The 16,562-nt window shown below is 36.5% G+C and overlaps 2 protein-coding genes across 2 annotated transcripts; both read left to right on the top strand.

Annotated features, from left to right (window-relative positions):
- The first annotated feature begins 5,554 nt into the window (after positions 1-5,554).
- On the top strand, positions 5,555-10,690 carry LOC106139704 (uncharacterized). Its single transcript, XM_060952712.1, has 5 exons — positions 5,555-5,669; positions 7,947-8,078; positions 8,929-9,014; positions 9,292-9,439; positions 10,171-10,690. The coding sequence occupies exons 2-5, from the start codon at positions 7,968-7,970 to the stop codon at positions 10,636-10,638; spliced, it is 813 nt and encodes a 270-aa protein (XP_060808695.1). The 5' UTR covers positions 5,555-5,669; positions 7,947-7,967; the 3' UTR covers positions 10,639-10,690.
- A 387-nt stretch (positions 10,691-11,077) lies between these two features.
- LOC106135381 (uncharacterized) lies at positions 11,078-16,268 on the top strand. Its single transcript, XM_060952722.1, has 4 exons — positions 11,078-12,557; positions 12,774-13,731; positions 14,137-14,410; positions 15,054-16,268. Exons 1-4 carry the CDS (start codon positions 11,192-11,194, stop codon positions 15,357-15,359), a joined length of 2,904 nt encoding a protein of 967 aa, XP_060808705.1. The 5' UTR covers positions 11,078-11,191; the 3' UTR covers positions 15,360-16,268.
- The last annotated feature ends 294 nt before the right edge of the window (positions 16,269-16,562 follow it).

Below are 16,562 nucleotides of genomic sequence, written 5' to 3'. Positions count from 1 at the left end.
ACAAAAAAGAAAAGGACCACTTCATCTCTTTCCCATGGATGTCGTAAAAGGCGACTAAGCTCGGCTTACAAACTTGGGATTCTTTTTTAGGCGATGGGCTAACAATCTGTCACTATTTGAATCTCAATTTTATCATTAAGCCAAATAGCTGAACGTGGCCATTCAGTCTTTTCAAGACTGTTGGCTCTGTCTACCTCGCAAGGGATATAGACGTGACCATCTGTATGTATGTATGTAGATTGTTTAAAATTTCAACCGAAACTGTGGCGACATCTCAACGCCACAAGGTCACAACAGGCAATCTAAATCGCGCAAGCAAAGATTTCACGGATTGGAGCATATATACAACCTCCGACTCAATATTTTATGCACTTAAAAATCCCAGCTATTTATAATTAATGCGAAATTAAGATCATATGTTTGTTTGTTACCTCTTCGCGGGTTATCTTCTGAATTAATCTTCTTGAATAATCCACGTATTTATAATTAAGAGTCTGGAGAAGAACATAGGGTACTTTTCATCCCAGTAAATACCATAGTTCCCGTGGTATTTGCAAAAAACCTTTATTCTTATGAAGGTGGCTCCCAATTCGTCGCTTTTTGCAACTAGGTGCCGTTTCATTCGTTGTTTTTTTACATAGATACATACATACATATGGTCACGTCTTTATCCCTTGCGGGGTAGACTGAATGGCCACGTTCAGCTATTTGGCTTAATGATAGAATTGATATTCAAATAGTGACAGGTTGCTAGCCCATCGCCTAAAAAAGAATCCCAAGTTTGTAAGCCTATCCCTTAGTCGCCTTTTAAGACATCCATGGGAAAGAGATTTAGTGGTCCTATTCTTTTTTGTATTGGTGCCGGGAACCACACGGCACCTTGTTTTTTGTAAGTGGTTCTAGTTTCTACATTGTTTTTGTAGATGGCGTTAAATTCGTCTTGTTTTATAAATGGCGCTAGTTATTTAAAAAGCAAAAGAAGTAAACAGGCATTGTGGTAAGTGGAAAACTGTTACCCCTACTGCCTACCCCCCCGGGATAGACGCGTGATTTTATGTATTACAATGGACACAAACATCAAATGTTCGATGTTATGTAAAATGTTATTTTAACTCGGGTCATTGGCATTTGCCAACTTTATTCATATCACATAGGTACCTAGTCTTGTCGTTCATAGAATCACAAGTGATACAATGTTGTGATAACTATATCTATATAATTAAATAAATACATTACCCAGATTAAACTAATATTACCAATACATCTCGTTCCCATGAATGTCGTAAAAGGCGACTGAAGGATAGGTATATAAACCTAGGATTCTTCTTTAGGCGATGGGCTAGCAACCTTCACTATTTGAATCTCAATTCCATTTAGCCAAACAGTGGCCAGTCTTTTTGAGGTTCTGTTTACCCCGTTAGGTCTAAAGACGTGATTGTATGTAATGTAATAATGACCCTAAATATCGCACAATAGCACTGGGCGGGGCAAATTGAATTTTCGGAATATTTTCATAATTGTATTCCAAAAGCGTTCGATTTAGACTCATGTTTCGATTTATAATCGATTTTTTTGAGAATAGTCACCTTAATCGTGTGAATTACTTAAAGGTTATTAAAGGTCGGATAAATGACCTAATTCTTTCAGAGTGCCGTGTGGTTCCCGGCACCAATAAAAAAAGAATAGGACCACTCCATCACGTTCCCATGGATTTCGTAAAAGGCGACTAAGGGATAGGCTATAAAAACTTGGAATTCTTCTTTTAGGCGATGGGCTAGCAACCTGTCACTATTTGAATCTCAATTCCATCATAAAGCCAAACAGCTGAACGTGGCCTATCAGTCTTTTCAAGACTGTTGGCTCTGTCTACCCCGCAAGGGATATAGACGTGATTATAATGTAGGTATGTACGTCTTTCAGAGCGTCCAGCTAAAATGCGCAAGTAGGTAATGCGTGTGCGCACGCGGTTCAAAACCTACCTCGTCCATGGACCAATGACTCTTTTCTGAGTTATGTAAATTAGCTTGAGTGCTTACCAATGGTCTTACTTGCAAATCTACATCAGATCCCGCGGGATAAGATATATCATACCGCGGAATACCGAGATTTTTGGGATCCCGTCTAGTTAAAAAAATCTATACTAATACTTATTATAAAGCTGAAGAGTTTGTTCGTTTGTTTGTTTTAACGTGCTAATCTCAGGAAATTTTGCGTTGAATAGACCATTTATCGCGGAAGGCTTGATGCTATTATAACATCACGCTGCAACTATTAGAAGCGAAGAAATAATGGAGAATGTGAAAAAAAGGGGAAAATTATTCATCCTTGAGGGCTTCAGTAATGTCCAAAATAACTATTCCACGCGGACGAAGTCGCGGGCACAGCTAGTTATTTATATGGCAAACAACGTTTGCCGGGACAGCTAGTAACATCTAAAACAGTAACAGTGTATCAATATTAGGTACTGATGGGATTGATCCCGAAAAACTACACGGGATTGCATTCCCTAATCCCTATATCACGTCTATATCCCTCACGGGGGAGACAGAGCCAACAGTATTGATCAGACCGAAAGGCGGTATAGGTGTGCCGGCGACTTCGTCCGCGTGGAATAGTTATTATACAAAAATGAATAATTTTCCCCGTTTTTTTTTCTCATTTTCTATTGTTTCTTCGCTCCTAATAGTTGCAGCGCGATGTTATATAGCCTAAAGTCTTCCTCGATAAATGGTCTGTTCAACGCAAAAAGATTTTTTCGATTCGAACCAGTAGTTCCTGAGATAAGCGCGTTCAAACAAACAAACAAACTCTACAGCTTTATAATATTAGTATAGATTGAAACGAAAAACCGCCTAATTTATTTATTTATTTGAACTTCATTGCACAAAATACAAATGTATAGCATAATTGGCGGACTTAATGCTGGAAGCATTATCTGCCAGTCAACCATTGGGTCTTACAGAGAACTTTTTGTGTTAATTTATTGAAACTATTTGATTATGCCACTCAGGTACAGTGGTCGCTAAATTTTTAGGTCGTGTCTCGGTACAGTTATAAGCATTACTGTCTTCTTGATTTACGATGAGAACTCAATGACGGATTAGAGCTTTCTGAGAAAGGATTAATTACATACTTATATCAACCACGCCGTGTCGTGTGGTTCTCGGCACCAAAAGAAAAAAGAATAGGACCACTCCATCTCGTTCCCATGGATGTCGTAAAAGGCGACTAAGGATACGCATATAAACTTGGGATTCTTCTTTAAGGCGATGGGCTTGCAACCTGTCACTATTTGAATCTTAATTCTATCTTAAAGCCAAACAGTCTTTTCAAAACAATTGGGTCTGTCTTCCCCACAAGGGATATAGACGTGTATATGAATGTATTAACATCCAATACTCTCTTCGTGCAAGCTTGTCGGTTTAGGGTAGTCTTGACCTGACCTTTTGGAAATTTTAAGACTATACGATTTTATGACTTCTGATTTTGGTGTGGTCAATTGGTCATGTCGAGAGGATGAATAAAAGCAGGTTGACAAAGGGAATAAACAAATATACAAAAGGGAGCGAGTGAATATGTTGGAGTGTGATGGAAGACGAATTTACCTTGAACAAATTTTATTTACCTTGAAAAAATTCCCCGGAGGGGTAGGCAGAGACCACATCTTTCCACTTGCCACGATCCCTGCACACTTCTTTCGCTTCATCCACATTCATAACTCTCTTCATGCAAATCGGAGACGTTTTTGCGAAAAGCACCGTCAAGACTACCCGAAACTGACGAGCTGGCATGAAGAGAGTTATGCATGAGCAAGTATGAAGGAAACGTGGCAAGCGGAAAGACGTAGTCTCTGCCTATCCCTCCAGGAGAGAGGTTTTATGTTTATATCCGATTTCTATGAATACATAAAGTCACGTCTATAACTCATGCGAGGAAGACAGCTCCAACAGTCTTGAAAATACTTATCTCAAGAATCCCAAGTTTAAAACCCTATCCTTAGTCGCCTTTTATGACATTCTTGGGATAAAGTGGACCTATTCTATTGTGCCGGGAACCACACGGCACATTTCTATATATATACATACATACATACATATAGTCATGTCTATATCCCTTGCGGGGTAGACAGAGCCAATAGTCTTGAAAAGACTGAATGACCACGTTCAGCTATTTGGCTTAATGATAGAATTGATATTTAAATAGTGACAGGCTGCTAGCCTATCGCCTAAAAAGAATCCCAAGTTTGTAAGCCTATTCCTTAGTCGCCTTTTACGACATCCATGGGAAAGAGATGGAGTGGTCCTATTCTTTTTTGTATTGGTGCCGGGAACCACACGGCATATATATATATATATATATATATATATATATAGAAATATATATATATAAATATAAACTTAATTGCACAAAATACAAATGTATAGCACAATTGGCGGACTTAATGCTGGAAGCATTATCTACCAGTCAACCATTGGGTCTGACAGAGAACTTTATGTGTTAATTTATTGAAACTAATATATAACTAACTAACTATATATATATATATATATATGCAAACTTTAACAGTTACAATGGGAATAACCGACACCGCGGTATAGATCTAGTATGTGATTAATGACCTTGTTAGATGTTATCGAATGATACAGGTTCATCAGTTTTCGGGTCATGTACTTTGGTAGCCAAAGCGCCAAAGCTCCAAGTACGGTCAGAAGAAAAAAAAATGAAAAATGGAAAACACATATTTTTCAAATGTGAATGTTTAAATTTAGAAAAAATTTAGTGTCAAAAAATTTTATTCGAATGCTCGGCTTTTTCAAGGTTTTTTGGGTTCAAAATTAAAGTAATATATGTTTGTCTATCCGCAATTTTACTCTGAGACTATAAATGATTAACAGCTGTTAATTGGATATATAATACTACGGGTATTATAAAAAATATTCTCACGTACACATTTCTATTCTAAGTTTGGACAGTTGTGAAGTTGACGTTGTTGAAGAAAATGCTGCAGTGCAGTTTGTTACCGCTATCTTCTAAACTTTTAAGGTTTAGTAATTAATTTGACGAACGACCAATGTTGTGAAACCAAAAGATGTGACAATTATTAAGTGATATAAAGTATCCCATATTAATGAATAAAATTTTAATTAAAGTGGGGGTATTTTTTTTCTTCATTAACCCATCGGGCCGTGTGGTTCTCGGCTCTTTAGAATCACTTTCCATGGGTGTCGAAAAAGGCGAAAACGGGATAGGCTAATAAACTCGGGATCATCTTTTGAGCGATGGGCTAGCAGCCTGTCACTATATGAATCTTAATTCCATCATCAAGCCATACAGCTGAACGTGGACTTTTACTCTTCGCGAGATTATCGGCTCTGTCTATCCCGTAAGGAATAATGTAGTGATTATAAGTTTGAGATTGAGTATTTCGCTAAAGGAAATTTTTAATAAAAAAAAATATATATTTAAGGTGTATGCGAATTCTTTTGCTGACGCTACATAATCGTATTGCGAATTCCACGGTACAGGACACCGTGGTTTATAAAAGAGGTTTATACATGAAAATTTTGCGCATTCCCAAGTTTTTGCTGATCCTGTCCGGTGTGTGTGTGATTTTGCCGACCGTACTTTTAACTGGATTGATTGATGGTGCATTTAATTAATTGATTAATGTAAGTTAATTAGTGATAACATATTTTTTTGTCTGTTACATACATACATACATATTGTCACGTCTATATCCCTTGCGGGGTAGACAGAGCCAACAGTCTTGAAAAGACTGAATGGCCACATTCAGCTATTTGGCTTTATGATAGAATTGAGATTCAAATAGTGACAGGTTGCTGGCCCATCGCCTAAAAAAAGAATCCCAATTTTGTAAGCCTATCCCTTAGTCGCCTTTTACGACATCCATGGGAAAGAGATGGAGTGGTCCTATTCTTTTTTCATTGGTGCCGGGAACCACACGGCACCAATATCTGTTGGTTGGTGTATAAAAAAAATGTCGCTAATATCTCGTCCGCGTGGGAAATTCGGGATATATTCCTGTTTAAAAGCTTCTTTTACTATCTCGTCAACTCTCTGGAGAGGAGCCCGGGGTGCGCCTTTGACCATGGATCCTGGATTGGGTGAGTCAGGTTTTCACACGAAGCGATTCCCGTACCGTCCGTCCGTCCGAAAAAAAGAATAGGACCAATCCATGTCGTTCCCATGGATGTCGTATAAGACGACTAAGGGATAGGCTTACAAACTTGGGATTCTTCTTTTAGGCGATGGGCTAGCAACCTGTCGCTATTTGAATCTCAATTCTATCATTTAGCCAAATAGCTGAACGTGGCCTATCAGTCTTTCCAAGATCATATGTTTTATTTGATGACTCCCGTCTGACCTCCGCAACCTTTTTAAGGGGAACCAAACTCATACTGGATCTTAGTCAGGTACTGACACATTCAGCTCCCTGAATGTGCAGGTTTCCTCACGAAGTTTTCCCTCACCGTAAGAGCATCAGTTATCTATATATCGCTCAAGCATATGACTTTTATTACTCAGAAAATAATAATCAATGGAATATAATCTATATACCAAATTTGTATGGCTTTGCCGTGTGGTTCCCGGTCCTATTGAATTTAATCTTTCCCTTGGATGTCGTAAAAGGCGATTAAGGGAAAGACTTGGGATTCCTTTTGTTGACGATAGGTAAGCAACCTGTCACTGTTCCACTCGTTTCAAGACTCTGGCTGTTTTGGCTCTGTCTACCCCGCAGGGGATCTTGTGTAGACGTTATTTTATGTATATATATATGTATCGATTTGATGCTCTTACGGCGGTGAAAAACCTAGTGACAAGACTTGCACATTCAGGGAATTGTATCCAATATTGCTTTAGCAATGTGCAAAGTAAACATTTTTGCTCAATCACTTTTAATTACTTTATTCTTAAAGAAATAGCTAAGAAAAAAGAAAAAAAAAAGAAACCGTTATTATTTTCAGTAATTGAAAAAAAAAAAAATAATTCACACAAATTTACATATAGTCACGTCTATATCCCTTGCGGGGTAGTCAATGCCAATAGTGTAGCTTGTTCCGCCGCTTCTTCTACACATGCGCTTTGGAAGCGGTAGTAGTTATAATTAGATTTAAGCGACGTGACGTCAGTAAGTGATACCTTGTATCCAATTTTGAAAATAAATCTATTCTATTCTATTCTAGTCTTGAAAAGACTGACAGGCCACGTACAGCTGTATAACTTTATGACAGTATTGTGATTCAAATAGTGGCAGGTTGCTGGCCCATCGCCTACAAGAAGAATCACAAGGTTTATTAGCTTCCCCTTAGTCGCCTTTTACGACATCCATGGGAAAGAGATCCTATTTTAAAGGGAGCAACATGACACGAAAATTGTAAAATAAATACATACATACATACATTTATATAGTGACGTCTATATCCTTTACGGGGTAGACAGAGCAAATAGTCCCGAAAACACTGAATGGCCACGTTCAGCTGCTCCCCTTAATGATGAAATTGAGATCTAAATAGTGACAGGTTGCTAATCTACCGCCTAAAAAAGAATCCCAAGTTTGTAAGCCTGTCCCTTAGTCGCCTCTTACGACATCCATGGGAAAAAGGATGGAGTGGTTCTATTCTTTTTTGTATTGGTGCCGGGAACCACACGGCACTTAAGTAAATAATTTGATAAAACGTAGGTCAAGAAAACTTTACGGAGCCAATTGTCATGATGCTTAAGGGTCAGGGTCACTGGCCTATTGGGCATGGTATGCTGAAATTTTGGCATGTGAATGATCCCTGGAGAGTATGGGAAAGCACTAACAAAGTATATCCCAGAATTCCAACAGGAACGGAAAATAACATGATATTTTGAACGTGTTTCAACTGGGCTGAGGCCGTAATCTAACAAAAAAAAACTTTATTACTAAAGTTATTTTTCAGATTTGAAACTACAAAAACAAAATGGCGTCCGCGTCGACAAAATGGCTTCTGGTTTTATTCATGGCGGCGTTTGTGGGTGCTGACGATATCGATGTGGAAGTAAGCACTGGGATGATGATAAAAATGTTGAGAGTAAGTGGAATTAATTTATATTTATACTACCTATATATGTGGTTTGTAATTGTAATTGTAATTTATAATACCTATTTAAGGCTGTATAGGTATGTAATATAGGCGAAGCCGTGGCGTGTCGCTAGTGAACAATAATAATAATAAAATAAATAAATATATACGGGACAAATTACACAGATTGGGTAAGCCTCGAAGTAAGCTCGAGACTTGTGTTACGAGATACTAACTCAACGATACTATATTTTATAATAAATACTTATATAGATAAACATCCAAGACCAGGACAATCAGAAAAAGTTCTTTTCTCATCTTGCCCTGGCCGGGATTCGAACCCGGGACCTCCGGTGTCACAGACAAGCGTACTACCGCTGCGCCACAGAGGCTGTCAAAATAGAAGTATAGTAGAATATGTCAGCTTACATGTTGGATTAGAGGTAAAAAGAAAAAAAAAAACAGTGTCTAATTCGTTCCCCGCGCAAACTGTAGAATAAAATAAAGGATACGTTTTTAAGGACTTTTAAAGTGCTTTTTGGGATTCTTCTGGTAGACGATGGGCTAGCAACCTGAAGACGAAGAAGACTGGAAGACTGATAGGCCACGTTAAGATGTTTGACTTAATGATAGAATTGAGATTAAAATAATGACAGGCTGCTAGCCCTAAGCCTAAAAGAAGGATTTCAAGTTATATAAGCCTATCCAAAGTTCAATAAGCCTATCCCTTAGTCGCGTTTTACGACATCCATGAGAAATATTCAATTTAAAAGTAGTGCAATTCTTTTTTTATATTGATGCCGGGAACCACATGGCCTAAATGTATATACTCAAGATATAATTCTATTTATTTTTCCAGGAAATGGCAAATCAAACAAATAGTGACACGTTAAATCTACCAGCCAATGCGACATCTATAAGAGAAAATATTACGGACACATTCAGGTAACTTTATACATACATATATGGTCACGTCTATATCCCTTGTGGGGTGGACAGAGCCAACATTCTTGAAAAGACTGATAGGCCACGCTCAGCCCATCGCCTAAAAGAAGAATCTCGAGTTTATAAGCCTATCCCTTAGTCGCCTTATACGACATCCATGGGAACGAGATGGAGTGGTCCTATTCCTTTTTTTTGGTGCCGGTAACCACACGGCACCATTTGCCGGCCACGGCATTTTGTGCAATGAAGTTTAAATGAATAAATAAATTTATTCTAGTTGCGAGAATCGAACCTACGGCTATTACGCTGACGTGGACAACGAGTGTCAACTCTTCCACGTGTGCCTGCCGTCTCAGACTCCTTCAGGGAGGAACATCACCTATAGATGGAGTTTCATCTGCCCCGGAGAGACTATCTTCAATCAGGCAAGTAGATTTGTCATCGCATGCGCAAACGCATCTCTGTAGCATGCTCACGAGCCTCAACGCATTACATACATACATATAATCACGTTTATATCTCTTACGTGGTAGACAGAGTCAACAGTCTTGAAAATACTGATGGGCCACGTTCAGCTATTTGGCTTTAAGATAGAATTGAGATTCAAATAGTGACAGGTTGCTAGCCCATCGCCAAAAAGAAGTATCAACCAACCTCAACGCATTCTTAAATCATTTACCTGATTGTGATATTTATGTGGATGGATGGGATACGATTATAAGATTTTTTTTTGTTATTTTGTGAGAATGGTGAATGTTCTTCAACTTGTTTGTTTCTGCGAGTAACTTCTTAGTTTCTTTCCAATATTATACTTGTTATTTGTCATTTTTATTGAAAACTAGCTGTACCCGCGACTTCGTCATCGTGGAATAGTTATTTTGGGCATCATTGAAGCCCTCAAGGATGAATAATTTTCCCCGTATTTTCTTCACGTTTTCCATTATTTCTTCGCTGCTAAAATTTGCAGCGTGATGTTATATAGCCTAAAGCCTTCGATAAATGGTCTATTCAACACAAAAAGAATTTTTCAATTCGAACCAATAGTTCCTGAGATTAGCGCGTTCAAACAAACAAACTCTTCCGTTTTATAATATTAGTATAGATAATATTAGTATAGATGTATGCTTTTTTAAGTCGTTAAATTTCAATTTTGCAGGAGGTTTTAGTCTGCACAAGACCCATTGACTCCATTCCGTGTGAAGAGTCTGAAATGTACTACGATGTCAACGACGAATTCGGCAAAGTGACGAACGAGACGAAAAAAGAGGAAGCTACTACTGAGAAAAACAAAAGCGCATCAAGATTACCAGAAAGAGTTAGAAATAATCAGAAAAGGAAACAAAACATGATTGATATTAATCATAAGAATGTTATACCAGAAGAGTTACTCAAAGATATAGTCAATGAAGAGCTTAATAAAGATTATGAAGAATTCGAAGTGAAAGATGTTGAAATGAATCCAAATGTTGTGGGTGCTGTTGAAACGGAAATTGAACCTCAAATGATGAGTGTTAAAGATGATTTTGCAGAAGATCTAGATTCAAGATTTGCTGCTGAAAGGAGTATGAAATGGAGAGGTCGTAGAGTGGGAAGAGGAAGCTATAGGTATGATCCTGAAGCCTAATTTAAATTGAGATGTAAGTCTTTTTAGTTATGGATTGTAAATACGAGAAATAAATGCCTTTATAGTAAATTTGTGTGTTTATTGTACATAAAAATGGAAAAATAACGATAAGTTTTTGGGTTTAAAAAAAAATGTTATTCCGATTAGTCGGCTAGGGTAATCGAATGGATTTCTTCCAAGATAAGCAAATTTCAAATCTCAAAGTCCAGACCTTTAATAACATAATTATGTTTTAGTGCTGCACTATCATTATTTTTACGACCTAAAAACTGCATAAAAAGCTATGTCATAATAATCTAACTAAGTACAAATCAGTCATCATTATTTTATCCATAACACCGAAATTCTTCATTCTTGACAAGACATATCGATTTATTATCAAGAAAGTCACACATAATTGGAGGATCGACGCGTTTCAATTTCTGTTATCAAAGTTAATTTCATGGTGCAACATCGAATGTCGCATTAGTCGTTCAAGTCTAACATTTTAATTAAATTCTGCATTTTCAATCAAACGAACTTTTCGGTAAACATGTCGTAGAGACGAATAAAAATGATTTTATTGTTAACAATAGTTTTTATTAATCAAATATTAACCGTGTACAGTGATTCGGCGGAAGAGAATAAATTTATTGATCAATTACACGAACCTGATCAGGAGAAGTTTTTAGAGAAAATTGTTAGACGTATTGCTGAAGAAGTCAAGCTGAATAATAGTCCAGTGAAAGAAAGTAGGAATATATCAGATGCAGAGCTTGATAAGCACAGTGATTATGTTAAAAAAATTATCAATGAGGAGAAAATCAAATATGAAAAGGAAGCGGCACATCGTAAATTGTTGAATCACAGTCATATTGATCTTACCCTTAAACGTAAGAAGAGAAATGATGATGATTTACCTGAAAAGAGAATTGAATCGGATAAAGTAAAATCGTATGTAACTATACCTGTTCAAACAGTGTATGATTCTGATTTAAAAAAAGAGTTGAATCCCATAATTGAATCCGCTCATACAGGAAAAGATGACATACAAGTGAAGGGCACGAGTGGAAAGTCACGTAGATCTGCAATTTCAAAAGTTGAAACAGAAACTTTAGTCTCCTCCGAAAAATCAAAGGACATCAATGAATTAAATAGTTCTCCTACTGAAAGCAGTGATGTTATAAAAGCAATAGTGAATACAGAAGTAATTTCTACGGTTATGAGTACTACTAAAGCTGAAAAGAGAAATTTAAGATTCGGCAACTTGCAATCGCCAACAATAGGTGCCGACGAAGATTTGTCGGATCAAGAAAAAGTTACAAAACAAAATGACAAAATCAGTGATGAGGATAGTTCAATAAATAGTTCCCAAGGTAATGTCTCAGGTGTGAACATTATTAAAATTGCTGACGATAATGTAAGTAATACAACACAACTTGATACAAGTATTGAAAAAGTTAACATTACAGACCAAGAAGTAATAAGCTCTGATTCTAATTTAGAAGCCGGTAAACATAACACGGTGTATAACAGTCATAAAAATAACACAAAAGGAGAAGGTAAAAAAATAACAACTGTCAAGTTCTCATCACAAATAATAAATTTGAAGATAATAACTAATGAAAATGTAGGTCAGAAAAATGATTCCAAAAAGGTTGACAATCTTGCTAAAGACAAAAAAATCGAGGCTCAAAATAAAAATAATACTAAAGGAAATGTAAAAAATAGTTCTTTAGAAAAAACAACTAATGCTTCAAATAAAAATGGTACAAATAAAAAAGGAGATGGTGTTAGTGAAGAAATCAAAACGTTACAAATAGCTCAAGACGTAGTTAAGGCGTTGAGGGTCGGAATAGATAGAGATACAAAAAATAGTGGCGTTAAAAATAAAAAATCTGAACATGGCCCGACAAATGTATATGGACTATATGATAGTAGTAAGTATATTCTTTATTATAAAATCGCACATTATAAATATGAAACAAAATTAAGAAATGTTCGTCAAACTTTAAGAACGCCAATAAATTGATATGAAATTAATTTAATGCATTTCACATTACAAAATTCAGTTCTTCCATTACAATACTCACTAGCATACATTTAAATACCTTCTTCTGTGTATTCAATAGTTTTTTTTACAAAATCTGTTCCAGCTGAGGAAACTTCGTATGGAAAACGAGATCACAATAAGGAACAGCCGTATTACGTACCAGTTTATAACTACTACGCCAATAATGCTTACTATAACGCATATAATAAATTTGGACCTAACCAAGCAGATTCAATAACCAAAGAGAACCGATTTCTAATAAATTCAAATGAAGGCTATGACATGTCCACGGAGAAATACTACCGGTCATTTTATAAAAGTCCGTATAAAAAAATTATAAGACAAAACATTAGAGGCATAAAAAAAATAACGGGGCCATACCCTCTTCTTTTACCAGTTGCTGAAAAAACACATAAATCACCATTAAATGAGTATGAATATGTATATGGAAATGATTTTATTAAAGAAACCATTCTTAGATCTGGAAATACAGTTAATCGCTCATCAGATAGTTTGAAAAGCCATTTGAAAAAGGTAAGGCAGTATATATATACTCTTACAAAGAAAAAGAGAAGCAAGAAAAATATAAGAGACACATTAGACAAAGAAGCAAAGAAAAGAGGCTGGCTGGACACAAATGTCGAATACTATACAATCAAACCTCACACTGCTGAGATAAAGCCATTAAAAGCATCTGATCAACATTTTATGATAGATTACGACTATGTAGGTGAAGCGTTTGATCGTGATTCAGCTAAGAAGCGTTTGCAACATGCTGTGTTTGACGACATTTTGAAGTCTAGTCTTAAATCTCATACTCCATCACCAGAAAAAAGTAGTAAAAATGAAAATAATGATGTCGCTTTCAAAGTTAAGGAAGTTTATCCATTATTGAAGAAATTGATGAAGATTCTTGAATTTGAAGAGGACAAAGAAGTTGAAGCTTGTGTTAGAGTTATGGGTGACTTGATACATACAAAAAACGAAGGTTTAGAACAGTACGATTGGCTTGAAAGTACTGTCAATATTCAGTCAGCTATAGAGAAATTATCCAGTTTGACGTAAGTATCTATATAAAATAACCACCATTAAAGTCTTGAAATTACTGAGAGGCCACGGTCAGCTGTATGGCTTAATGATGGAGGATTCAAATAGTGACAGGTTGCTAACCCATCGCCTGTTATACGAATTACGTGCTTATCAGTTATTGCGTTACAGTCATTATGCAAAATTTGATCTCTTACTCATCCATGCTGATGGGGTGTGACCTGGTTGCGTCATCACCTTGCTTACTTGACTAACCAAGACCTTGGTGAGTAAGTAAGCATTTCAAACAAAGCGCCTTTTATCCTGCTGGCGTATGTCCTGGTTTCATTCACCTCTTTGAAGAGGAGCCATGATCTGATGAAATGAGAGTTTTACACCAAGCGCCTCCGATTTCTGATTGAGTCAACATTTGCTTTCAGAGAAGCTGCGATATATGGTGCCAATATACACCCAGCTGATTTAGAGCTACTAAAATATACAACATACATATTCTCGTTAGCATCAGAGTACAAAAACAAAACGCCAAATAGAAGAACTGCGCAGAAGACTGGAAAAAAGAGAAGTCGTGTTGGTAAAACACAACTAACTGATATGGTGTTGCAATATCAGATTCCTGATCCAGATATTGGATATGAGTTTGATTATAAAAGATTACAAAAGTTTTTGGAAGATCTTGCTGATAATCTGTATGATGTAAGTTATATATATTAAAAGTTATAGTTAGTTGTTATTTAGTGCCGTGTGGTTCCCGGGACCATTACAAAAAAGAATAGGACCACTCCATCTCTTTCCTACGGATGTCGTGAAAGGCGACTAAGGGATAGGCTTATAAACTTGGGATTCCTATTTTAAATTTTCCTTTTTAAAAATAAAAAAATACCGTACCGTGTGGTTCCCAGCACCAATAGAAAAAAGAATAGGACTACTCCATCTCTTTCCCATTTATGTCGTAAAAGGCGACTAAGGGATAGGCTTATAAACATGAGATTCTTCTTTTAGGCTGATGGGCTGGCAACCTGTCACTATTTGAATCTCAATTCTATCTTAAAGCCAAATAGCTGAACGTGGCCTATCAGTATTTACAAGACTGTTAGCTCTGTCTACCCCGCAAGGGATATAGACGTGGTTGTGTGTGTGTGTGTGTGTGTGTGTTATTATATATTATTACTAGCTGTGCCCGCGACTTCGTCCGCGTGGAATAGTTATTTTGGGCATCGTTGAAGCCCTCAAGGAGGAATATTTTTCCCAAACTGAAACTGAATCCCTAAATTCAATGACGATGAATTAAACAATGTTGATGAATCCAACAATTTTTACACAATGAACACATCCACAGCTACACAACGCCTTCAAATACATATCGATGGTGACGTCTTTGAAAACTCAGCGCTGGTTTAAGAATTTAAAAGACCTATACTTGCACAAACCAAACAGAAAGCAACTATTGGAGCTGGTGCTTCATCTGGGGACAACGAGGCTTTTCAATTTAATAGAAGACGGAAGCAAAAAGGGAATAGAATCAGATTTCATGGCATTCATACATCGCAACCAAATGGACGTGTCTATAGTTAAAGACTCGTTCGTTTTTGTATTGAAAGTTTTAGATGCGGCAGTGGATAATAAATTGATAGAAAGTTATTAGGAGGTTGTGTGAATGACTGAATAGGTAACTCAAAATTTTTATTCATTATCATAGGATATTGCTTAATTGTCTAATTGTCAAATCTTTCAGTTTCACAACATTGGTTGACATCAAATAAATTACTTAAACCTAAGTTTATTGCCGCTTCCAAGGCGACAGTGCAGAAGAAGCGGTAACAAACTGCACTGCAACATATTCTTCAACAATGTCAACTTCACAACTATCCAAACTTAGAATAAAAATGTGGACAAGAGAATACATTGTTCAGATTAATTTATTTATATGAGATTTTAATAATAAATAAAAAATATATATATACTTTTTATGGATTACCAATTTTAAATAGATTTATGTACAGAGTGTACTGAATTTTGATTTAGGTTCAAATCAAACTACAATTCATTACGAGGTTCCTGTGCCAAGCTCATGCCAGATATTTTTATCATTAAGATAAAATCATCAGTCCTATAATAAGCCTTCTCACAAAGTACTTTCTTAACATACTCTTTGAATTTTTGATTAGGCATTTCAAGAACAGACTCCGGACTCCGGCAACCTATTATAAAATCTTATACAGTTCCCCATAAATGATTTACTGACTTTGCTAAGCCTATAATACGGCATGACCAATTTATGTTTATTACGTAAATTTCTATCACCTGTGACACTAAATTTTTGAAAAAAGAGGGTTTTTTCCTAACATACATATATTATAAGATCAAAAATGTACTGGGACGCTACTAACCTGTAACCATTGGGTGAGTCAGGTTTTTACACGAAGCGACTCCCGTCTGACCTCCGTAACCTTTGCAGGGGAACCTTACCCGCATTGGATCGATCACGGTTACATATCTTTATAGTTGCAGCGTGATGTTATATAGCCTAAAGCCTTCCTTAATAAATGGTCTATTCAACACTAAAATAATTTTTCAATTCGAACCAGAGAGATTAGAGATTAGCGCGTTCAAACAAACAAACTCTTCAGCTTTATAATATTTGTATAGATTAAGTAGTACATCTTTCTGTCTTGCTTCGCCCTGCCTCAGACATACTCATTGTTAAGTTCATTACAAGCCAGACATTTGGCCTCCCTTAATCAGCCATGTGGACAAATCACTCGACGTTATCAGTCAAAAACAGCGAAAAGTCTAAATCGCGCAAGCAAAGATTTCACGGATTGGAGCTATATATACAACCTCCGAC

Source organism: Amyelois transitella, chromosome 29 (genome assembly GCF_032362555.1).
Source record: "Amyelois transitella isolate CPQ chromosome 29, ilAmyTran1.1, whole genome shotgun sequence".
Classification (NCBI taxonomy): domain Eukaryota; kingdom Metazoa; phylum Arthropoda; class Insecta; order Lepidoptera; family Pyralidae; genus Amyelois; species Amyelois transitella.
This window is presented reverse-complemented; position numbering and strand designations above follow the sequence as displayed.